This window comes from Lepidochelys kempii, chromosome 1 (genome assembly GCF_965140265.1).
Source record: "Lepidochelys kempii isolate rLepKem1 chromosome 1, rLepKem1.hap2, whole genome shotgun sequence".
Lineage (NCBI taxonomy): Eukaryota > Metazoa > Chordata > Testudines > Cheloniidae > Lepidochelys > Lepidochelys kempii.
This window is the reverse complement of record NC_133256.1, coordinates 336,295,827-336,321,699: the sequence shown is the minus strand read 5'-3', so window position 1 is coordinate 336,321,699 and position 25,873 is coordinate 336,295,827. Positions and strand designations below refer to the sequence as shown.

Sequence of the window (25,873 nt, the reverse complement as noted above, 5' to 3'; positions counted from 1 at the left end):
GGTTAAGCTAATTTCTCTAGACAAAACCGAGTTCAAATGACATTTCACGGCCCCTCCTCACAAAGGAATGCACAGAATTGTGTATCTGTCTTATTTTCGCCATTTAGAGGCCAAGAGAAGCCTCTAGCAGGTAGCACCTGTTCTCATGGGCGCTTTTGATACGACTGATGGGTGAAAAGACAGGGGTCATGTCTAGTGCAAAAGTACATGCACCATTACTTGCTTCTACATGCATTTGTCCCTAAATGAGATGGTGGCTGAGTAGCTAGAGGAAGAACCCTCTCTACCAGAGCATAAAGTGTGGGTATATTTGCTCATCTGTATATATGCATGCAACTTGATATGTGCACTGGTTCTCTCTCACATTCTAGCAGCAGCCACTGATGTCTCATCCTTCATAAGTAGGAGGTTTTTTCCCTGGAGTGATTCTCTGTAGGGTGCTCTTCTCTCCTCTGCCTAGGGGCCAGGGTTGGAGGATTGTGCGCTTGGTCATTGAGATGGGGGAATAAAACCTTGCTTCTTTTATTGACTGACTTAAAGGGGAGTGGAAGGACTTGTGCTGTCATCTCAGTGCTTCTCTGCAGCACCTCTCACACATAGCTGCCAACATGTGAAAACCTTTGTCAGGGCTGAATCTCTGACTAGGACGAGTGGACCTTGGAAATCATTCGAACAGGATAGGCCAGGAAACTAGTGGCCAGACCTCCGGATGGCTTTTTTCCATCAGTGACTTCATAAACAAGAGGCTCACGCTATCATATAGGATTAAAGACATTAACGTTGTTGTGTGACGACAGTGACTTTTGGTGACCAGAGGAGGTTCTGATGGAGCATGGTGCTGTGGCATCTTGGTGTTGTGGTGTTACACAGTGATGGATGATGCATCGCAACATGCTGACATAATGCCACCACCGCCTCACAATATAAAGGTCTCATGGTGACACACAGGGATTGCCTCATCAGACAGACTTTCAAAAGCTTCATAGCGTGTTTCTGCTCAGTTAGCGAATGTCTTATATTTGGGGCACCTCTACACCAGACAAGGAAACTGTTGCTGGTGTACTCACGGCATGACTAGTTCATTGCTTTGCTAAGTCCCCTGTTGCCCATTCCCAGCTTTTGGCAAACAGAGGCTAATAGCCATGGATGGACCTATCCTCCATGAATTTATCTAGCTCTTCTTTGAACTCTGTTATAGTCTTGGCCTTCACAACATCCTCTGGCAAGGAGTTCCACAGGTTGACTGTGCATTGTGTGCAGAAATACTTCCTTTTCTTTGTTTTAAACCTGCTGCCTATTGATTTCATTTGGTAACCCCTAGTTCTTGTGTTATGAAAAGGAGTAAATAACACTTCCTTATTTACTTTCTCCAAACCAGTCGTGATTTTATAGACCTCTATCAGATCCCCCCTTAGTTGTCTCTTTTCCAAGCTGAAAAGTCCCAGTTTTATTAATCTCTCCTCATATGGAGGCTGTTCCGTACCCCTAAACATTTTTGTTGCCCTTTTCTGAACTTTTTCCAATTCCTGTGTGTGTGTGTGTGTATATATATATATATATATATATTTTTGAGATCGGATAACCACATCTGCACGCAGTATTCAAGATGTGGGCGAACCATGGATTTATACAGAAGCAATATGATATTTTCTGTCTTATTATCTATCCCTTTCTTAATGATTCCCAACACTCTGTTCGCTTTTTTGACTGCTGCTGCACATTAGTGGATGTTTTCAGAGAACTATCCACAGCGACTCCGAGATCTCTTTCTTGAGTGGTAACAGCTAACTTAGACCACATGATTTTATATTTATAGTTGGGATGATGTTTTCCAATGTGCATTACTTTGAATTTATCAACATTGAATTTCATCTGTCATTTTGTTGCCTTGTCACCCAGTTTTGTGAGATCCCTTTGTAACTCTTTGCAGTCTGCTTTGGACTTAACTATCTTGAGTAGTTTTGTATCATCTGCAAATTTTGCCACCTCATTGTTTATCCCCTTTTCCAGATAATTTATGAATATGTTGAACAGTACTGGTCCCACTGCAGACCCTTGGGGGACACCGCTATTTATTTCTCTCCATTCTGAAAACTGACCAGTTATGCCTATGCTTTGTTTCCTATCTTTTAAAGGTTAACCAGTCCATGAGAGCTTATCCCATGACAACTTACTTTGCTTAAGAGCCTTTGGTGAGGGACCTTGTCAAAGGCTTTCTGAAAATCTAAGTACACTGTATCCACTGGATCCCTCTTGTCCACATGCCTGTTGACCCCCTCAAAGAATTCTAGTAGATTGCTGATGTAAGATTTCCCTTTACAAAAACCATGGTGACTCTCTTCTCCAACAAATCATGTTAGCCTATGTGTCTGATAATTTGGTTCTTTACTATAGTTTCAACCAGTTTGCCTGGTACTGAAGTTAGGCTTACTGGCCTGTAATTGCTGGGATCACCTCTGGAGCCTTTTTTTAAAAATTGATGTCAATTAACTATCCTCCAATCATCTGGTACAGAGTCTGATTTAAATTATAGGTTACATCCCACAGTTAGTAGTTCTGCAATTTCACATCTGAGTTCCTTCAGAACTCTGGGGTGAATACCATCTGGTCCTCATGACTTATTACTATTTAGTTTATCAATTTGTTCCAAAACCTTTTAGATTTTATCTTTTAGATTTTATCAGCACTCCTGTGAGCTAGGAAAGAATTATCCCCATTTTACTTATGAGGAATGGAGGTACAGGGCAGATTACGACTTCCCTAAGACTGCATTGGAAGCCTGTGGCTGAGTTGGGAATTGAACCCAAGTCTCCGGAGACTTAAGCCACCCTTCATCTCAATAGAAACACTCCCCAGCACTTTGTCCAGACTGCTTTGAAATGTCTCAAGCAAAGGGGCTTCCCTTGCTACCCTTGGCTAGCCATGCTTATCCACTTGCATTCCCACCCCAACTGGCGTGAAGCCTGCCTTCATAGGGAAAACTAAGAGCTACAGACTTGCTGAAAGGACCACCCACATATGCCGACGAGGTTTACAAATGCTTCCAACTTGCTCTTCCAGGAGCTGAGCAAAGCCTTGCTGTCACTATCCAAACGCCCACACAACCCAAACGTCTGCTTCTCATGGATACTGGGATGTCAAAAATCATTTGCAGAGCACACGTTACAGGGAAGAAGGATGAAAGAACAAAACATTCCCTTACTATACCTCTATTCATCAGTACTTTGGTGAGTTGGAGACTGAGACTCATCCATAGTGGGTGAGTTGTCTGTTGCTTCTCTGAACAAAGGAGAGCGCCCAGGGAGGAAACAGTAAAGAGGAAATGTTAAAGAAAAGAAGTGACACACATTGTTAAGAGCTTATTAATACAGTGGGAAAACAAGTTGATGAGTCGCCTTAAGACAAAAGAGTTAGTGACATAAGAAGACATGTCAGGCAGAATTTCAAGCCTTTGATTCATGTTGGGGAAATAACAAAATGTGTTGCTGTGATGGCCAAGTCTGGTAACAAATTGTACTTGCTTCTGTTTAAAATTTGTTTCCCTAATGGTTTTGTCATTTTACCCAGGCATGCAACCAATAATGGATTCATCTATTTGATTCCTTTTTGCACAGGATGTTGGTCCAGATCCTCAGATGATGTAAATCTACATAGCTCCGTTTCTACCAGCTGAGGATCTGGCCTGGTTTTTTTGTTGCGTGAAGCCTGGAGGAGGCATTCTGGTGCATGGAAAATGGAGAGAATAATCAGAGTTCTTAAGTTTTTTGCTACCTTCAACTAGGAGACTTCTCAGCTGGTTTCAGATCATATTGCTTGTATCCATGATAGGGATGTGCTGAGGAAGATGATTACAATGGGGGCTGAGGCAGAATCAAGGCTACGGCTTGGACTCGGATCCATACCTTGAAGGGGGCAAATCTCAGCTGTTCACCCAAGATTTCTGCCATTTTGGAGTCTTACAATACTTTGGCTGCCTCTGAACTGGAACCAATAAAAATACCCACTCCAGTGTTGGACCTGACCCAAACCCACAACTGTTAGTATGGGTTTGGGGGCCAAGAATTTGAATTTGAGCATGCTGAAATGCAGATGAACTTGTTTAGGGATTTGAGGTTCTGTTTTTATCCCCCATCTTTGTTTTAAAGCTCAATTTTCTCTTAATATCTTCTGGGTTATTGTTGCCATGAAACTAAATGGCATGTGTGGACGTCTGTTTATACTGGAGCATCTACAAGTGTAGTGACTTGATTTAAAAAAAAAAAATTTTTTTTTCTCTTGTAAAATCAAGTATTTGGGTACAACAGAGTGACACAGAAGTAGACTAGAGTAAGAACTTCAAGACCCACCAGTGTTTGTCCCCTGGAATGACCACCACATCTTAGTTCACTGCTCCTAGAGGACCATTACAAATGGCTCAAGGTCTCTGCAACCCTAGGGCGGCAGTTCTCAAACTGTGTTCCCTGAAGACTCTCTTGGTGGGTTCACAGAACACAACATTCTGAGAATCAAACACTGGGATATGGGGCACTGCGTAGATCCAGGAAAGGGCCCTTGTTTTACCTAGCTTACAACGTAGGCAGCAGAATGAAAATTCTGGAGAACCAGTGCCCTTGGGGAAGCTTCCTTTCTGATCCTTGAACCATGCGCCTCTGAGCAACCTTCCGGATGTGTGCAAGAATTACCATAGACAAGCGTCTCGCATTTATACCGTAAGATTCCATTGATGTCTGAGAACTTGGACAACCGCAATGGCATTCATGAAGAAAATTCAGCGTCAGTGCTCCATACAGCATGGGTGGTGTCTACGCAGCTTTTACAGACGTTCTCCCACCACTGCTCTGACGCTGATGCTAGCACTGGTAGCAGATTGTATGCGGACGACAGACGGATGCAAATGCCTGAACCAGGCTAAATTAGGGGTTTCCCCATTGCTAGAACTGCACTAATGCTAGACCACTGGTGAGCGAATATCTAAAAATGTTCTGCGTAGATTAGGCCATTGAATACCTGAGCGTGTTCCTGTGCCCAGACCGATCCTCTTTCGCCAGTGTCCTCTCCTTGCACTGTATAGCAAAGCACTGTACTAGAACTTGTTTTCTGCCTCAAGTGCCTGAACTATTGCGATCATCTACCTAAAGATTAAATCAAATCTACATTCCATGTTTTAAGGCAACTCCGGCATGCCAAAGCCTGGAACCTGCTTCAGCAGCCAGGATGGTGGTTTTGGAGTGGCTAGAGAAAACTGTGGAAGACCAAGGAATGCTAATCCTCTAACCCTGCCTCCCGAGACTCACCCAGTCTGCCATGCTACGATGTGGTGGGGACTGCTTGGTGGTGTAGCTGCTAGTTCACTAGATGGTGTTGAACTCCTCTGGCTGTGAGGTAAGGCAGCTAAAAGTGAGCGAAAAAAATAACCAGTTAGACAAGGAGAACAGGGTTAAGGAATTCCAGCACGGTCAACTCATCGGAGCAGAAGAAACACAACAAGTTGTGACTAAACACAGTCCAGGAGTTGGAACATCCCATTTACAAATGGATCTCGGCATGTACTCCCTGAGCAGCACAGCCGCTGCGAGAATGGCCAGTCAGCATACTCCTGACTCCCTCTGCTGCATGCACATGTGCCTGGCTCTGCGTTCAGATGCATGGGGAAAATCTTGTCCCAACCCAGCCTCTGACTGCGTGTGATCATATGGGCTGAAGATCCTTCCCCATCTTCCAAACTCACTGCAATCCAGAGTGGGAAATACCCAGTCCCTCAAAACATGAAAACAAATCAATGTTTTATTGCTATTTGAACCCACAGCACCCTTGTGCCATAGCAGTGGCTCGGCACCTGTCCCTCCATATGATCTGAAATGAAGGCGCAAAGCCAGCCTTGCACCTTGGTGGTCTCATTTCAGAGGCTTCACAGGCAGCTCGGGGACCATGGGAGGAGTTCTGTGCTGGTAGCTGTTGGGCTGCTAGCTGGGAGCTTCCAGGCATATACACCACTTGCTGTGCAAAAACCAGCTCCATAGATTTCAAAGACCAAAGATGTTTTTGACCATGCACTAGTAGTAAGATTCATGGGGCTACAGTGAACTTACTAGCATGAGCCAAAAGTGGGCTGATCTTTGTTTAATTTTATGTTAATGACAGCAGCTACAAACTCTAGACAAATACTGTAATGTAGCAGTACGGTTTTTTTCAAGGCATTTCTGCTTTAAGGATCTAGTCAAGAAACCCCTCCTTTGGTCGTTCTGTCCCAATGCTCAGATCACTGAAACAGTGACCTCTCCAAATCAGACAAGCTCAGGAGCGTAGTCGTCTTTGAAGGACACTGTGGGGTCTGGTAGACATTTTAGAGCCATGGCTGATCCGTCAAATGATTCTAACTAACACTCTCCCACAAGCTGTTAAATTCTTTACCTGCAGTTAAATAACACTCAAAAAGAAGAAAGAGGCAAAGTCTAATCTGTTCCTTACAAGTGAAGGCCCCATTGGCCACTATTATCACAATGGGGACTGGCTTTTAGAACATGACTAGGTCCATATTGGCATGGTCAGTGAAAGCGATTTACAGCTGGGGCAACTAACAAATGAGACAACAATTTTTGTTTTCACTACTAGCATTTTCCTTCTTAGATGCCCCAACTACCTGAAACTATAGGATTTCCAAGATGGGTCTCTACAGCTCAGGAGGATAAGCGGGTTAATTAAATTTTAGGTACTTCCTGCTTCTGTTTGGGGCAGAAATGCCAAAACGTCCCTGAACTTCCTGTCAAAAAAGGGATAAAAGAATGTTTGCAGAGCAAAGAGGGCTGGGGTGGCTCAGGTGAATGGTAATGGACTGTAAAGCCTTTCACCATTAAATCTTCGGCTCAGATAAATCCAGCCTAGGGTCTCTAGTGAATGAACATACCCAGCTGATGGCTGTTCAGTGGTCTCTGGGATAGGCTCTGTTCAGCTCTCAATAGGCAAATAGCAACATTTTACAAGCGTCACCACTATTAATTGGCATCCTGGCTGGCAATCTCAACAGAGGCTCCCAGGGCTGAGCAGGCCTAGGAAATGGGACCTTTAGAGGTGGTGTCCTCAGGGCAAGGTTGAGGCACATGGGTAGGAGTGAAATGAGAGAAGCTTGCCAAGATGCTGCCCAGGCTGTACCAGTTCTGTCAATAGAAGCCGTCAATGCATCAACCTTCGCTCCCTCGCTCTCACCGAGTTGGGTTAGATTCAAGTTTTTTGGCAAAGCCTCGGGTTAGTCCGTATTGCATGCACCCTGGATTGCCCAGCCTTATTCGAAACAGAGAGTGATGGCAAACAGGTATCGAATCTTAAACTAGTTCATCTCATGTCAGGGAAATGTAGCACAATCTCTGCAATGTACGAACTGCTGCAAGGTCCTGCTATTATTTAATACGAATATTAGAGGAGTGACCAGAGGCCCAAACAGGATGGGGCTCCACCATGTTAGGTATGATATGGCCCTATTTTATAGAGCTTACAAGATTCCCCCAGGGGTAAGGAAGCACCTCTCGTAGTTGTGCTGAAGGTACTGTATGAATCGAGGGTCTCAGCCTTCAACCGCTCACCGAAGTCTTTTTTAGTGGGGTCGCTTGCTCTTTATTATAAGTAACTGTGCTTTTTTTTGCCATACCAGATAGTCTTATGTTCCTAATGTAACACTGTTTAAATGCCTTACTCCTCTATTTATTTATTGGGGGAAATCTTGAGTTTTGCTATGTTTTTCCTCACTGCTCACTTCAGTGGACCCTGCCCACAGCGATAAACCTAACGTGATGCTCAGGATCAACCCCCCACTAATGGGCTTTTTCTCTGCTACTACTCTAAAGGCCTGTCCAAAGCCTACTGAAGTCAATGGAAACATTCCCATAGACTTCCAGAGGCTTTGGCTCAGGCTCTCCTCGCCCTCCGAAGAAGTCATTCATGATGGATGAGCTCCAGGGGAAAACCTGCAGCCAATGGCACTCTCTGATAAAGTTCACTCACTGCTAATCCACCCATCCCACATGCCTGTGCTTCGCATTGTGCTATGTTCACAAAAGGACAGGGGATGCAGGCTGGTCTGGTTTCATTCATAAATTACCAAAGCGCAATGCAGGCATTAGACAGCCAAGAGCAAACTTGGATCTGCTTCCCCTGGGGCCGGCTCTCACCTGATGTTGCTTTACACATTTGAGGCATCCTCGTTACCCTGCTATGTGCCACAAAGGTGCTTTGAGAAGATGTGCTGTATTGGGAGCTGCTGTCCGAGGAGGTGGAGCTCGTGTGCGACAGGCGGCTGTGCTCCTTGTGGGAGGCTGTGGACCGCTGGTACCACAGTCGGAGTTCGTCTGATACTGCAGTCCTGCCCGAGCCCTTCTCATGGCCTTCTCTGCCCAGAGACGGAGTCCTTATGATCTGAGAACGGGAGGGGGTCAGTCTTACTGAGTCCACTTCGTCCCCATGCCAGTTCTCTTTAAACATCCCCCCTGCCGTGTAGGAGTTGGAGGTTTTAAATTGTGCTTTCACGCTGTAGTGTCCCTCCTGGTCGTTCTCCAGGCTGCGCACCACCACGGGTGTGGAGCTGCCTTCGATGTACAGGGGGTACTCTTTGATCCTGTACTGAGAGGAAGGCTGGCTCTGGCTGTGCAGATAGACTCCGGGGTGCCCAGTTCCGTTCCTTGCCGCCAGGTTGGGCATGCTCCCTGAATTAGAAGAGACCAGGTTTCCCGCAGATTTGTGCCTTTGCCTCTGCCGCTCTCTGGCTTTTGAGGGGGAATCCTCAGCCAGAGTGGAGTAGTTGGGGTTCATCTGAGCAGGGTAGTAGTGCTCAGAGCTGGAATGGCTGGTGCAGGAAGAGCAGTCGTCCATGGGGTCAGAGCCATTACTGCTTCGAGTCCTTGGGGTGTAGAAATCGGGGCTCCCCGTCTCGTTCTCTGACCCAAGGAGCTTGCCTTGTGACTCTAAGCTGGAGCTTCTGTGTCTAAAGTGCTGAGCTAAGCTGTGCAGTCTGGTCGGGCTGATGTCTACTGACCTGCAGGTGTCAGGAAGACAGGTTTTGAGTCGGCTTGTTTAACAAAACACGCGGGGTCTTTTTCTAGCATTTAATGCCAAAACAGCACGCGCCAATCAGCGCAAATACACGGAGCTAAGCCTGAGAGGTGCTGAGTGCTCACAACTCCCCCCACCTCCATCAGCCCCGGCAGAACACGGGGCATACCACGCGGGCATGATAATGCAGGAAGTGAAGTAGATGTACCCATCTGAGGTGAACTTCCCACCTCCCTGCCCAAAGCAAGAGCAAGGGGGCTTTGTGAAGGGGAACTAAGCAGAGTTATGGGATTGGACTCCAGAGGCAGCTTGTGGGGCTTCAGTCCCTCTGATTGCTGTGGGTTGAAAAAGGAGCCAACTCCACCTCCCCATTCCTTGTGTGGGGATTTGGGGCCACTAGGGGAGCACAGAAGCCTCCCAGCATGGTTACCCCACTAGCCACCTCCCTGGGCACAAGTGGTGCAGAGGGCACTGCCCCAGGGGGAGTTTCACCAGTACAGTGGCAGGGAACACAGAGTGCTGTGGATCTGTGCAAACCTTTCCTTTGGTTTCTGTTCTTGGGATTCCATGCCCCCTCCCGGCTGCTTTGCAATGTGAGGGTCCAATGACACACAAAGCGCAGCCCCAGGGTAAGGTGCACTTCCTTTGCTGTCAGGTAGCTTGTGAAAGCTTTGCAGGCCTTTCCTCACGTTTACAGTGAAACAGGGTAGTCAAGGCCAGTTCATGCAGCACCATCCCACAGGGAATGAATGTTTTTCTCCTCCCCTCTCAGAAGAGCCGCCTCTATTAAGCAGCTATGTTTTGCTGGTCTCTTGAGTGGCTTTAGGTCTCAAGACAGTCACAGTGTGACTGTCTTTCATGCGAACGCCCAGATTTGCATGTGTAGAAAGGTGTTGATTCACATCCAAATCTGAGTGGTCTTTATTCATGCTGCATGGGCTCATCCCCTGTTTATAAAGTTTCAATCAGTCACTCAAGGAACAGAAATGATACCATGTGACCAATCAGACCCACCTTTACTTGGTTCCTCGGATGGTCACTTTAGACAGGCTTTTCGGTATGCCCCGTTCACTGTAGCAGTGGTTTAACATTACCCAACCTTTCGTGTCCAAAAGGAAAGGGTAATTACCTAACCTTAATTTGAGCATTGATATTAACACCTTGTCACTTTCAAAGAGTGGCTTGGAGGTTGCAATGCCCATGAAGAGTCAGAACCGTCGGTTAAGATCTCACTTGGTCCATTTTAGTTTTTATTTATTTGAAGTAAGTTGAGGATTCAAGCCCTGATTCAGGAATGAATCCCCACCGAGGACACCACTTCCTTCCTGAATTGAGGCCTCTTGTCTTCAAAGTGTGAAAACAAAAAATACTTTTGCATAAATGAAGGGAGGCGAATTGTTTTGGGAGCGGCAGAACTTACCTCGTGGAATGGACAGAATGCGGACTGCGTACCCGTAGATCTGGTGTGGATGGCATGCTGGACTGGGAATTCCAATGTGGGAGGCTCCTGATGGGGCTATTTTGCAGAGAGCTGCTCCCTCCAGGCTCTGCACAGCTTCCTGTGCTGGGGAACCGCTTATGACTGCTGCAAAGCAAACGCTGCATTTCAAACTTCAGACAGAAACACTCTACAGCTAGGACCTTGAGTCAAGGGGCCAAATTCAGTTCTCAGTGACACACATCCTGCTGAAGCGAATGGCATTCCACACACGTAACTGATCTGAATTGTTTTTTACAGTAAGAAAAGTTCAAGCACAAGCTGTTACAAAGATTCAGCAGAAGTTTGAGTGAGAGGCTGTCGTCTGTCCTCTCCAACTGCCTTTTAAAATAACGATCAGATACTGACCAGCACTTTGTGTGATTATAGCTGTTACGATCTTCTAGGGCACGATTATTTACCAAAACAGCTAAATATCATTCAAGTGAGCGATGTTTCTGCCATGAGATTTGGGAAGAGCTTTCATTATATAGGCTCAGTTCAAAGACAGTGTCTCTCTCTCTCTCTCTCACACGACATTACCAGAAAACACCTGTCATTACCATACCAAATGGGTATCTACGGAAAGGAGCATGTTTACGTAGTGGGCAATCTCCGACTGCCTGACTCACCTGGAATGACTGTGTGAGGAGCGTTTCTTGACCTTCTCGTAGGGTTCATCCAGGGATGACTCGCTCCACATCTTGGGCTTGATAGGGGACTTGTCATAATCATTCCGGTGGTAGTGCATTTGTCTGAGTCCTTCCAATGACTGTGGAGGAGGCGGTCGGTTATGTAGGGGCGGTCGGGGAGGGAGTCCTTTGTGAGGTGACTGTAAGGGGGATATTGTGCTGGTAACCTGAGAATCCTCTGCAAAGAGAAACGAGGAGAGCAGCTGATGCTTTTGAAGGACACTAGGCTGCAGTGTGGCTTTCACCCAGCATGCCCGAGATTACCACTTGGATACAGTGCCGCAGACAGAGATGCTTCTTCCGAGCATGAATTATATGGTAATGAACAAAGGGCCTGATTTTAAGAAGTGTTCCAGTTGATGCTCTAGTTCAGTGTTTCTCAACTGATGGTGGAAGGGTGGTGGTCATGAAAGGCAATCGGGGGGATAATAAACTTTTCAATCTAAAGCACAGAAAATAAAACTCTTCTAGACCCGTGTGCACCATAGTTCTGCTGCTTTCATGTTTGTGCCGGCAACCATCTCCGATTTTCCCTTCCCCCCTCTCTGCACACACCTTTCCCCTTCAAGGTCAAGTATTCACTGTCAACCTCTTGAAAAACATACCCCAATTAAATAGGCTTAGCACTGTTCTCATGAACACATTTACTGTAAAAGAGTAAAAAATGTAAGAGGGGGTGCAAATAGTTTTGGACTTGACTTAGGGATCACCAACCTGGAAAGGATGAGCTACATTCCACTAGTTCAAACACAAGTTATTGGACTTGATATAGGAATCACTGGGTGATCTTCTCCAGCCCGTGTTATGTAGGAGGTCAAACTCGAGCATCCGAATGGTCCCCCTTCTGGGGGAGCTATGGATGCTCAAAGCCCCTGAAAATCAGGCCTTTAGTGTGAGTCATATCCCCTATTCCACCACGTAGGAGGTCTTAAGCGGTTGTGGATTTGTTACAATATGTATGAGCCTTTTCCTACAGAATACATTTCTACTTCTGTACGTTGTACTTTTTACACATAATTGATAAAACCTTCAGGGGGGTTTGATGGAAGGTGGCTGTTTGAAATTATCTGCTCTCAAATGGCAAGGACAGTGTTGTTGTAGCCATGTTGGTCCCAGGATATTAGACAAACATGGTGGGTGAGGCAGTATCTTTCACTAGACCATCTTCTGGTGGTGAGAGAGACAAGCCTCCGAGTGTATGTAGAAGAGCTCTGAGTAAGCAGGAAAGCTTGTCTCCCTCGCCAACAGAAGTTGGGCCAATAAAATATATCTCCCACCTCGTCTCTGTGAAATGACACCGGCATACAGGGGATTTCCTCCATTTTCAGGAGGATGCAGTCATCCTTCCCTTTACTGTGCTAGATTTCTAGGGTCTGAGATGGACAACATACCGTCCTCAAGAACAAGGGCATCTGAGAGGGAGCTATCTTCACTGGCGATGTTTCCTTCTGAGGAGAAGAAAAAAAAAATAATCAAAAGGCCATTAATATCACTGTGATTTAACATTGAATCGCAACAGAATCTTCCCCCCTAATCATAAAACACAGTTGTCCCTTGTTCTCCACACTACCAAGAAGCAGTACGATTTCTATTAATAGAGACCAGCTTACTCAGTTCTTACTCAGGCAGAACGCAGGGCAAAAAGCCTGAGTAAAAACTCCAGGCCAGCTCCCTTGACATGCTGAGCTCCCTCCTGGGAGTTGCTGAGTGCCTTCAACTCCCACTCGTTTCAGTCGGCATTAGGACTGAGTCAAAACTGAGAGCCCAGATCCCCAGAGGGTGTAATGGAGCTACACCAATTTATACCAGCTGAGGATCAGGCCCTATAGAGTTCAGGATTAGACCCGCCCCTACCCTTATGAAGTTACCATTGCGTTGCCAATTAAAAACAAACACAAGGTGCTATGATTGTAGGACTTTCAACAATGCTTCCGAGTGCCCTCTGAAGCAACAAAAGGAATAGCACCCCAGTCCTTTTGCCAGAAGTGTTCTGACGTACATATCTCCCTGGCGTTTGTGTTTGTTGCTCTGACATATGCAGTGTTACTAAGCAGAGAGGAACTCAAAATGCTTTAAGGGCAGCAGAACACAGCTAGGTTACAAATAAGGAAGCAAGAGAAGCGGTGATAATTTCAGCTCTGTTTATAAACAGGAAGAGCAAAATCTCTGCTTGTCATGTGGAAAGGGACAAAATCAGCAAGAAAAAGCTGTTATTTTCAAGCTTTGAAGGAGGTCAATAGAAATGACTTTAAAAAACAGTGTAAATCATAAAAAGTATCCTGAGGATTATGCTTTTGTAAACAATTGTGATGATGATGATACTTGGATTTTATATGATGCCTCTCACCCAAGGTTTACTAATATTAATTAAGCAACATTCCTCTGAAGGAAGTATTACTATACCCATTTTACAGGTGGGTACACTGACTCACAGACAGGTTAAGTGCCTTGCTTAAGCTCAAATAGCCTGAAATTTACCCATGTTTTCTGAGCCAGCACATTATCTCGGCACCACTCGAGCCCCATGTCAGCTCTCCAACCACGACAAGGAAGGGATAGAACAATTCACAGAGAAACAAAGACTCAGAGTCCATTAGAGGGAGAGGGGCACTACTGGGCTACAAGTTAGAGAAGGGCTTTGGGCACCAGGGCTCCTGGGTTCAGTTCCTAGCTCTGGCTCAGTGTGAGTGAAATTCACTCCCTGTGCCAAGGCCTCTATTCGAGGCCTATACACCACTCAAGGCCCACTTCAGCCCTTAAAGATATACCCCAGGCCCTGAACCGCACTTACCGTCTATGATTAGGGAGGCTCTCTGCGTTGGCTTCTTTCCAGATTTGATGCGGTACTCGTTGATGGCGTTTTCGATCTCCTGCAGTTTCTTTAGGGCATTAAGGTAGGAGGTTTTCCTTTGTTTCTTCAGCTTTTTGCTGACATTGGGGTCACTGGCCAGGCGCCGAGCAGCCTCAGTGATCTGTGACTGAATTGCAAATTCCCTCTCCAGGCGCTCCAGCTCGGCTTCCTGTCAAATTGGGAAGAGATTCTGGCTGTTCTGGCTGCAAGCTGTCGTGGCCAGATCCTCAGCTGGTGTAGCTGCATGGCAAAGCTCCCCTGACTTCAATAGGTCTATGCTGCTTTACACCGGCTGAGGATCTGGCCCTAAATGGCATTTAACGAGAGACGAATCCATCTACCAACCTGCCCCTAGCTCGACCACGAGTGCATTGTTAGGGCCAGCCTGTGCGACTGCTCCTCAAGTTTGTGAGCACTTGCTCACGTGAGAGAACTCATGACGTCAAAGGGCTGCACAAGGTTGCACAATCTAGCCCAGTGGTTCTCAACCTGCAGCCCGCGGGCCGCGTGTGCCCCAATCAGCACAGAGCTGCGGCCCCTGTGACATCCTCAGGGCATACGCAGCCCACAACTGTAAATAGGTTGAGAACCACTGAACTAGCCCTTATTTTGTGAGGATCGTCAATACTAAACTCAATCGATTCCGGCTGCTGGCCCAATATGGCTGTGTCTGCTATCTGTCTTGCAGAACAAACTCATGTATCCCTATGTGGGGGGTGTTTGAATCCCAACCTCTCTCCCACGATTATTTCTAAGGTGTCTGTCACCATGGTGACCGAGTGCTGTATGAAAATGAAACGTCAGGATGTCACACTAAGTCCCAATGCAAAGTCATGGCATTTCCACATAATGTTACTGGTTAGCACTTGTGTAGTGCTGATCACCCGTTGAACTAATGTGTCAAATTCATCCCGGTTACAGTCCAATCCTGCCAAACGTCATTAACGTGAGGTGATCCATAAATGCACTGTGACAGAATGTTAGCATGAGACATCACAGAGGTGTGATATAACGAGGCCATGCACAAGATAGGGATGTGTAATGGTTTTAATAGAAGGCTTTGGCCATGCCAGAGAGCCAAAAAGATACATCCTGTTTGGCCATGGCGGAGTTAAAATGTGCTTAAGCAGGGTTAACACAGTTAGGGCCAAGTTCTCAGCTGGTGTAATTGGCAGTGATACTTTGACATTAAGCCGGTGGAGCTATGGCAGTTTACACCAGCAGAGAATCTGACTCTTTGCTTGTAGCCCGTGAAGATGAGCACATGGGTTGGAATTTTCAAAGGGGTCTGGCTCTCTTACGCACCCAAGTCCTGTTAACTTCCAGTGGGATTTGAGCTGCAAATTAAAACATTAGCTTTGCTAAATGCTCAGTGCTCAGATTGCAGCACTTTTAGTCACATATTCAGTGAAACCCTATCGTTAGCCATATTCAGTGAAACCCTATCGTTAGCCATATTCAGAACCTCTCCATTTACTAACAGGCATACACAGAGCGGTCGATGCTATAGGAATAACCCCTTCTCAGACCGGAATGGCTCTGTGAAGTTTTCAGTTTGGGCATCTTAGCTTCAAAATCCCTCTACTGTCAGTGGTGAGTCAACATTGCTTTAAATCTATAATTATAGCTTCTCTCACATTACTGCCAGCTGAAGGCCTGGTTTTGTTTTGTACAGTGAGTTTTACTTTGAAGATTTTATAAGCTCTGTCAACACTAAACTTATTAACAGTGCATTCGACACAATGGAGGTTTAAGACAGAGAGCCCGATCTGCCTTATTCTGGCAAAACGCCCACTGAAAGTAAGCAAGGGTGGATTAAAAATAAATCCAGCTAGGGCTCAGGCCTCCAGTCCTTACTCAGACAACACTCCCAGTGAAGATACTGAGAGCTTGGCTTCAATTGCAGCTTCTGACCTTAACGGTTTTTTTCTAAATCACCCTTAACATCGTAAACAGCTGTCTTCATTTGCCTCTCCTCCCTTAATCTCTTTTTTTGATGGATGCCTTTATGGATACTGCCTTGGAGCACCAGGGCGGTCATTTGCCTTCAGATGGAACCCTGCCTTGTTGCCAACTCTCATGACATTTGATGTTTTACTTAAAGCCCCAGCTCCTAGAATCATGTGATCCTGAGAGAATCTCAACTTTCATTTAAAAAAAACCCCAAAGTTTGTAGCCCTCATGGTTGCAGATCAAAGCTTGAAAACATGAACCCTAAAGGCTCAAAAATCAGAAGACAAATAAACAGATCCCAACATTTACCTTTTTTTAAAAAGCTCATGATATTTAAGACAATCTCATGATTTTGGGGGGCCAGAGTCAGCATTTTTGAATGCTTGAGGTTGGCAATCCTGTTTTACTGAAATGTACATCACCTGCAAAGGTGGAGAGTGGCTTTATCCTCTTTCCCTATAGAGGAGAATCATTCTCTTGCACGCACGGACCGTGCATCACTATTAATCGAAGGATCGAGAGGAAAACAGACTCCATCCAGCGTCCCTGGCCTGGAAGCCATCTCTTAACACTAAGGCTAGGTTTACACTGGCAGCGGCGTGTAGCATACGTGTAGTTACATGCTGCACTGAGAGGCAGGCTGTGTCCACACTGCAGTGTGTAGCTACACGTGTTAGGGAAAAGCTTTGGCAAGGGGAGACAGTGAGAAAGGCTTCATCAACTCCTTGCTGTCAGAGTCTTTCGCTCAGTCTACACTGCCATATACCTGTGCTGGGAGGGGGGCCTACATGCATATGTACACTATACGCCGCCGAAAAAGGTGTGCATTGTAGACGCACCCCAGGACGAGACATGGGAATTTGAAGATCAGTTTATAACACTGCAGCAAACAGAGTGCAAAGCTTTTAGGAGTCAGGGCTTTCCTTGTAAAAGCTAAACAAAATGTGCAAGCTCATGAGTATTTTACTTCAGTGGAATTCCTCTCACTGGCTCCGTCAAACACAAACCCTAACAGCTTTGGTTGTTCATGTTTTAAGCAGAAAGAAAATGCTAACAATAAAGGGTTAATTCTCCAGTTGACTCCGACCTTAAACCACAGATTCATTCTCTTCTATTATAAAAATAAAAGGAAACTCAAAACTAGAATATCCACAAGTGTCTTGAGACCAAGCTCCACAGACAATGGCTTTTCTGTGAATTCCGGTCCCGCCTTACAGCTGCTCCAGGGCTGTTTTCACAGCCATGATTCAGGGCACTGACCCAGCCAATTGTGAGAGAGAGAGCACAGAACAAACACTCCCAGGCAAACTTACACAAACACAAGTCAAGCTGCCCAGAGGCAGGGAGGATGGCTCCTTCGTTTAGCAGTAGGAGGTAAAGTGCGTTTGTCTTGCAATCACAGGACCAGTGCGGAAGAATTGATCCGACACTTTATTAAAGGACTTTGGCGGAAACAGTACCAATTTTAGTACTGAGTAAGGACTATTGCAGGAAGGGAGGGAGAACAGCTTGAAACACTCAGAATGATACCAGAAGTGGTTTGAAAGACCAGAGCAACTCAGAACCCAATCCTGCTACCCATAGTCACATGAATAATCTAGACCTGCACCAGCAATGTCATTCAGCTACTGGTGCGATTAAGGGCAGCTTGCATAGTTAACAGGATCAGAGCCATAAGTGACTCACCCAAAGCTACTTCTCTTTGCCTGTGTCAGAGCTGGGCCTGGAATTCAGGAGTTCCTGGCTCCCAGTCCTATGCTCAGACCAGCATGTTCTCTCACCCTTTCCTTGCCCCAAATACAAGCAAAGATGAGTAAACGAATAAAAAGATAAATAAGTTAAATTAAAAATTGTGGTTTCCGAGTAATACGCTGAGAGATGTCCTAGGCATAAGATAGATAGATAGGACTGGACTGGAAGGCAAGTCCTCACCTCTCCTTTAGGCAGTATTTTCTGTTCATCCAGTTTAAAGGCAGTCCCTATTCTTCTCCTTACAATAGGTGGCTCCTCCCCTGGATCTAGGGGGTATTCCCTGGGCAGCTTTCCTGTGAGCTCCTGAAAACATAAGATGCTATTAGTGAGGAGGGGAATATGCAAAAGCAAACCCATCCCATGTATATTTTTAAAGTGCAGCAACACTCTGAAAAATGATTGTAAAAATGGCACTGCCAGGGTTCCATTGTTTATCATCTTTCATATCAAATATGATCAGTTGATAAATATACAGAAGGTTTTTCTAACTTCCAGGCCTGTGAGCTCAGCCTGTGGTCTGAAAGTCAAGCTGAGTTCTTTTTTGGCTTGTGCATCATCAACACGAATATATATTCCACAACTAGAAGAAAAATTAACATGATCTGTCCGTCTAGGGTCTTAGGTGCTGCTCATCAGCAGGATGTCAGCGCATGATGCATGAGCCAGGACAGTTGCCAACTCACATTCCTTCAGCAGTGTTGTTTCTATAGAGAAAACAGTAAGGAAACCAGTTATTTTTGATGGAGAAGCCAGCAGAGCTGACTCTGAATTCACTCAGGGAGCAGAGCTGTCGAGTGCCACTTTTACAATCATTTTTCTGATCGCAACTGCATGTTAAACTACTACAATCTAATTCATGACCTGTCTGAGACAGCTGCAGTGAAAATGGTGATTTAAAGCAGTGCCTGGTACCGATATGATAATGTTTTATGAATTGAAATCCTTGCCAAACTCCAAGCTATGTCACGAGCAGTTTTGGAGCAATATCAGACTGAAAGGGTCATTTGCAAAGATTAGTTTCAAGTGTGAAGCAGCAGACCCTGCAAACTTTCACAGCCAGGGGATGTACACTGGAATAGATTTGAAGCAGGCAAAGGAGCAAGTGCCAGGATTGATGCTAACTCTGTGTTTTTTCTGGTACGTACAATACATCTACACTGATCTGAATTAAAGACATTCAAATGCCTGCAGAGAAAGGCGAGAGTATTGCTACAAGAAACAACCCAGCTTCTTGAGCTGAACAGTCTCTGCACTGAGGACAAAAGGCTTTTGTGTTCTGCATCACCAGCCTTGAGAGGATCCAGCTGGCAGAAAACCCTAAATCATCTGAATCCCATATAACAGTGGCTGACCTTAATGTGCAGCGTGTAGCTCGGCTCTCTGCCTTCCTCATGCCCCCACGACCCACTCCCTAATGGGGGCTTTCTTTCTGCTGTTTTCAGGTCACTGGGAAATGAGGCCCTGGCCATTTCAGCCCCTAGCTTAAGTAGTTCCCAACACAATGAATTCCTAACCCAGCACTGCAGTGAAGTGTACAATGCCCTTTTTCAAGGTTGTTTAAATGCTTCCCTCTCCAGAGTGGCTGTTTTAGCTCCTTTTCTGTAACATGTTTATCCTGTTGCACAAAATGGCTGGCTACAAATAGTGCATCAAGATACAGATTCTGGGTCTTTCTACTGAGCATCACCAGGATCCTTTATAACCCCAATCTTAACATGAAGCGCAGGTGTGGGGAACGAGTTACATCTTTAATGGCTTCTTTGCCAAGACTCCAGAACGCCCAAGGTTTTGTAAGAACAAAAGCAAAGCGGGCTACTGTGCTGGTGCCATAAACTGGAACGGATTTACAGGCAGGGACCTGAAATTAATCTGAATTAATAAGTGAATCAACATGATGCCACTGTTGTGAATGGTTTGGGCCATGCTAGTTTGATTAAGCCCAGGCGTGAACCCTTTTTTCTTCTCCTTGCCTGTCTCTGCCTCATTTTAACTCAGCAAGTCCCACAGCAAACAAACCGAATCAGGATCGCCCAAGAGGAAACGTTTAAAATAAAAGAGCCAGTGAAACTTTTGACCACTTTCTGCAGCTGATCCAAGCTAAATGGTTTATGGACACTTGGTCTGACCTGATCCTGCAAACCTTACGCAAGAGAGTAGGCCTGTCGAAGCCAATTGAGACTTCATACATCAGGACTGCTCATGCAAGGAAGAGTTGTGGGATGAGGCCTGCACATATTTCCTCTGACATTCTGTGTTGAAAAGCTGTTTTCCTCCCGCTTATCCCAGCTGGTGTTCAAGTCAGAGCCAAGTCTAAACAAAGCGCAATGAGATTTTTAAAAAATGGGCAATGGTCTTTTTTCTGTTTGTTTTTTAAAGTGATACGCACTTTAAATATAAACAGCAACTTAAAGATCTCAGTACCGCTGCCCAGAGCCAACTCTCCCATTCTCTATTCCTGGCAGTGATCTTTGTTAAATCTGGATTTTTCCAGGCCTGGGAAACAGGAGTTATGTATGCATGTGTGATCGAAGTGTAAACTTCATATAAGCTGCTGCTAATATTTATTATGTTTCCAGGCACAAACGCAGCAAGGATCCTAACTTCTCCAGCATTTGAAATGGTTTGATGTTCACGATGACCTGCTTTAAAACAAACCAGTTTAAATCAACCCCAACGGTAATTAAACAGACACATGCCAAGTACAATATGACCTCATCATATGGCACCCCATTTGTCCCATGGTGATATTTAAGGCAGAAAGGTGATTTTCTCTTGACAATGTTACCTAACATTCTCTTCTACTAGTGATACCGATGATGTAGCCAAGGGACCTCCTCAGCATTTGTCATGTTACATACAGCTCAGTGAAGGGAAGACCCCACCATGCTGCACACAAGTTCACCCCAAACTGTGCTATTTGTATTTGGGGGGCCCCAAACGGTGGTGATTTAACCCCCATGCCAGGCAAAGGGACTGTGCTGTGAAATAGCTGGGAGTTGGAAGAGCATGCTGGGAAATGAACATAGAAAGAGTGCACCTGAGGCCATGTCTACTCTAGGAAAAGAGGTGAGTTAGCTCACATGTTACAAACACACCTTTCTCCTACTGAAGATGAGGACCAAGGGGCATATACCAGGCCAGGTGACCAAACAATGGCTAGACAAGATGTGCCATCTACAGGCACTAGCCTATTCCCATTGAAGGCAATGGCAAACTGCCCATTAGGAGCCCTGTTGAAGGACGCTAAGTATCTACTAAGCATCCACCACTCATGATGACTTCAATAGGAGCTGCAGATGCTCAGCACCTTGCTGGATCAGGCCTTACGGGTGCACAACTGGTTTGGTGTGAGTCCAGCTTCTCTAGTGTAAAGAAGGCCTTGTGCCACACTAGACATGAAATGCCTTGGGATCACTCAGTCCTTAGGCACCACACACTTTGTGAGATAGGATTTAGGAAGGCTTTACTTCTCCTTCCAGCCTCCATCCATTTTCAAACGAGGCTGTGAGTATATAAAAATACAAGCCACAATGTTTTCCGGGGTTATAAAATTTCTATTGCCTACCGCTTCTCGGATACACAGTTTCTTTAGTTCCTCCAGTCGCTGGCGCAGTGTCTCTTCCAGAGCTTCCTGCCTGGATTTCAATGCAGCCAGCATGTCTTTCTTGGCAGACTGAGAACTATCCGACTCTTGGGAACCTGTCAATAAACAATGATTTCACTAGGCCAGCTGACAGCAGGACACACATCTGGAGCATTAATGAATTTCACCAAAGCCTACCCTTTGGACGAGAGCTTTCCAAAAAAGAATCAGACTATGAAATGAAGCAGGGTGTTACACAGTCATGTTTGTTTATGACAAGTTCTTCATTCTTAAACTAACAGAATGGGGTCAGACATCTGAGCATAAAGAGATTTGTAATTCTCTTCTCTGTAAATAAAAACAATCAGGTAATTTTTTTAAGCTCCTCTTGAAAATACTACATACAGTTCTTACGAAAGCTCCCAACAGCAAACGGAATTTACAACGCATCGGAAACACATGTTCATCGCTTAAAGGCCAGAAGAGACCATCACAATCATCTAGTCTGACCTCCTGTATAGAATTTCACCCAATGATTGCTGCATCTAGCCCACTTACTTGTGGTTAATTCTAACTACGCAGAAGAAATGTAGTAACTGAAGCTAGATTTTTGCAAAATAGAAACAAAGTTAAAAACCCGCAATAGCTAACAGAAGGTCTTTTCATGGCAGTTGTTGTTTCCCATGGATTTATATGCCATGATGTTCAGAGCTGGATGCATAAATCCATATTTAGATGCCTAAATAAGGGGCCTGATTTTCAAGTGACAAGAACCACTGAAGTCAGTGATGTTACATTGTTGTAAATCCAGAATTAACTGACATCAGAATCTGGCCTTGAGATTTTGTGTTAATCTTTGTACTTCGTTTCTTTTAAAAAGAGGTATTGATTGATCTCCTTATTTAATTTCACCACTGAATGGGGCACACATCTTTGTTCAGGGGCTCCCTGCTCAAGTGAGTTGTGATTTTGGTTGCATCCATTTTCGGGTGCCCAACTTGAGGCATCTTAAAGGGGGCTTGCTTTTCAGAAAGTGCTGAGCATCCAGCCTCTGAAAATCCTGGCCCTTTAAGGTGTCTCAAGTTGAGCCCCACTTTCCAATCTAGTCCTGTATACACTATGGGACTTATCTGCCATTCTCCTTCACCAGTTTCCTGATGCTGCCTCGGCCTCTGCAAAGCAATGGAGTGCAGAATCAGGCTCTTATTGTCTACCTTAGTCAGATTTTCCAAGAGGCCTTAACCAAGCCTCAGCTAGCATGCCTGTGAACATCAGGATGAAGCTTAGCACGCCTGTGAGTATAAGGACCTACAGGTGCACTTTCAGGACTGACGCTGAAGCGTGCAGTCAGTATTCTCAGTCCGAGTTTGTCGAAAGCTTTGCTGAGGTTCTGCAAACCTTTGGAGTGACCCTAGGGGCAAATTTATGGCTTTGCATCAAAACCTGATGAAACTCATGTTTTCAGCTACGTTTTGCTTTGAGTTTCTTTGCTCCTACTCTCCTCTCAGACACGGAAAGTGGGAAAAGGGACTACGAAATATACTGGAGGGAAACACCTCACACCAGCCCAAAGGGGATGGACTAGAGCTAATGGAGCTTCTCCAGCGCTACTTTCTGTGACCTGCACACCACAAAACAACTTGCGCTTGTTCTGCACAATGACCCCCTCCTGTGCAACATGCGTGTGTCTACAGTGTTTACTGGGATGTGTTGGAAGTGCAAAACCAGACTGGAGTTCTCTAGAGATCGGCTGGACTCTAGGACAGGACGGGTGCCATTTTACAATGCGTCACCAGCAAAAATCAAGACAACTCTATGGGAACGCGGAGCACATTTATCCAGACATAAAATTAAGAGCATCAAATGGATTTCATTCGGGTCTTTTTATAGCCTTAACCACAAGTAAGGCCCAAAGTAACACAAGTTCAAGCCAGGGAATGCTCAGCACTGCAAGAGTGCAATGGGATTTTCCTAAAGGAATTTCCATTTTGCATTCAAGCTGGCCGGGTAAATCCTCTCTAGCACCTCCCTAATAATAACGGCAGTGAGCACTCACTGGCAGCGAGTGAACTGCTGAACTCTTCTACGCAACTGCTGATGAACTGCTGACCTCCAACAACAAGCTGCTCATGATTCCTGCAGATGTTTCGCTCCTTTCTTTTTCTTTTAGAGTAACTGGCTGGAGCGCTTTTTCCTTTCTCTGTTTTCCTTTCTCCTTCCTCTCTTCTCCCCACCCGAATGTAATTTATTTTTAAATTTTATATATATATAAAACCACCTATCACCACAGCATCTAGACGGATGCTTCTGTTGCAACATTTAAAAACACATAAATTATATGCACCACACCCGGCAGTTGGATGCTTGACTTGACACCTCTAATTATGGGCATGTCTACACTAGAGAATTAAACAGTTTGTGTAGTTGAACTGGTTGTGCTAAACTGATTTAAGCACAGTGCATTGCATCTAGCTGTGTCAGCTGTGCTGTGTCAGTTTAAGAGCCATACTAGCCTTGTTCAAGGCCTTTCAGTTGCAATGCTTTCTGGGTACCCATCTCACAGTTCCTGGTACAGTTCCTAGAAGCAATGGATTCTGGGAGATTTCAAAAGGCCACCAATACACTGTTGGATAAGTAGGGGGAGGACTAGCGGAATTATTTCAGCTTGTCCACATTCACATTGGCATTAAACCAGTTCAGAATGTAGTGGGTTATTAGACTAATCTACTCCAACTGGGTCTTCAAATGATAAAGTTGTGCAGTGTAGACAAGACTCGTATGACTGAGGACAGGAACTTCTCAGTTCAGGGCCCTCAATGCTAGACTTTGCTTGGTCTGACAGAGTCCGTCTGTTAACCATGGAGGCATTTTGCAAGATCTATCTGTTACCACAGCCCTTTTCTGAAGAGATAGGATGAGCTGGGCTTTCTGTTTGAGTTCTCTTTCATAACCCCCCCTTTTTTCTTAATGAACGTTTGGATTATTTTTGCATTTCCTAGGATTTTGTGGGCCTGATTCTCACCTCACTTGCACTGGTGTAAACCAAGAGCAAACTCCATCAAAGCCAATTGAGTCACACTAGCGTGAGATGGCTGCCAGGGAGAGAACTCAGCTCTGTATTTTTGTGCGCCTCGAGTGCCCATGAGAAGCTCTGTATATACTGAGAAAATTACTGACACTAGCAGACCTGTGACCACAGCCCCAAATGTCAGACCAAACGCAAATGAAGAACCAAAAATCAGAACAAAGCAAGAGACCATAAAACAAACAAACACTAAACCAAACCAACCAACTACATGCTACACAAAATAAATACATCAGCCTTACTTAATGCCATTGAATTCAGGCCCATCAAGGCCTTCCAAACAGCACTATTAGCCGAGAAAAGATCACTGATTTCCACCATACAAACCATGAGAAGCTGCTTTCTATTGATCTTACCTGCCACGAGGAGCTATACCTTTATGGAACAGTCATATTGAAATTCAATAGAAAACCATACATTTTCTGTATGGTTTTTGGACCGTCCTATGGAATTTATTGGAAAATTATACAGAATGGTTCAAAAGACCTTTTGAAGGTTAGGACTCACCAAATTCTATAAGGTTTCTACAGTAATTCCTTTAGAATCCTGTTAAGGCCCTGATTCTGCAAGAGATGTAATCATCTAGTATTCAGCATGGGAATAGCTCCATTGATATGATTAAATCCTTTGCAGAATGGGACCTCCATTTATATACAGACCTATGGTTTAATTCCTATTGAATCCTACATGCCTTTTCTCCCAATTATATGGTGACAGGTATAAGTCATGCCATTTAGACACACAAGGAATGCCAGATTGGTTCATGTTATGTCTCTTACATCCAACTTTGGGTCAAATTTCTGCTCTCAGTGACCTGATTACTTCTTGTCTCACGGACATCAACGGGAATTACAGCTGTGAAGCTGGGAGGAGAGTTTGGTCCTTTCTGAACAATTTACACCCAATGTGTAAATTACACAACCGCTTACATCACTGCTGAACGTTTCCTGTAGCGATTAATGGCCTGATTCAGTTCTTGCTTAGGCTGGGGCAAATCAGGAGTAACTCCAATGGCGTCACACTAGTATAAAACCATTGTGAGAGCTGGGACTGTCAGACCCCAAGTGAATTGACCAAGGGTCGTGGTGGAGTCTCCATTACTGGCAATTTTTATATCAAGCGGAATTTCTTCTAAAAGATCTACTCTGGGTATTATTTTGGGGAAGTTCTCTGGTCTGTGTGGTACAGGAGGTCAGACTAGATTATCACAATGGTCCCTTCTGGCCTTGGAATCTGATCAACGCAACACAATGAGTCAGAGGACGATTTGTCATCAGAATTCGGGAGCTCCTAGTTCCCAGCCCTGTGCATGTGCCTCGAGCGTAGACCCTGCTGCCTCTAAGACAGGGCACGTTTTGGTAGTTTGAATAGGTATGTTTACTGCTTTCAATATATTATTAATTATTATTATTATTATTTGTATTCCAGTAGCTTCTAGAGG

The 25,873-nt window shown here is 45.1% G+C and overlaps 1 protein-coding gene across 15 annotated transcripts in view; it reads right to left on the bottom strand.

Annotated features, from left to right (window-relative positions):
• FRMD4A (FERM domain containing 4A) overlaps positions 1-25,873 on the bottom strand; it is a 573,140-nt gene that overhangs the window by 3,511 nt on the left and 543,756 nt on the right. For 7 of the 15 annotated variants that reach the window (XM_073328715.1, XM_073328720.1, XM_073328712.1 and 4 more), the window contains 8 exons: positions 21,330-21,463; positions 17,945-18,067; positions 14,000-14,228; positions 12,600-12,656; positions 11,149-11,386; positions 10,460-10,624; positions 8,163-9,022; positions 5,295-5,391 (listed from right to left, as the gene is read on the bottom strand). In XM_073328715.1, the coding sequence (XP_073184816.1) occupies positions 5,295-5,391; positions 8,163-9,022; positions 10,460-10,624; positions 11,149-11,386; positions 12,600-12,656; positions 14,000-14,228; positions 17,945-18,067; positions 21,330-21,463 (1,903 nt within the window). Of the gene's footprint in view, positions 1-3,207; positions 3,280-5,294; positions 5,392-8,162; positions 9,023-10,459; positions 10,625-11,148; positions 11,387-12,599; positions 12,657-13,999; positions 14,229-17,944; positions 18,068-21,329; positions 21,464-25,873 lie in introns of all 15 variants that reach the window. The other 8 variants (XM_073328718.1, XM_073328713.1, XM_073328709.1 and 5 more) reach the window with 5 other exon arrangements.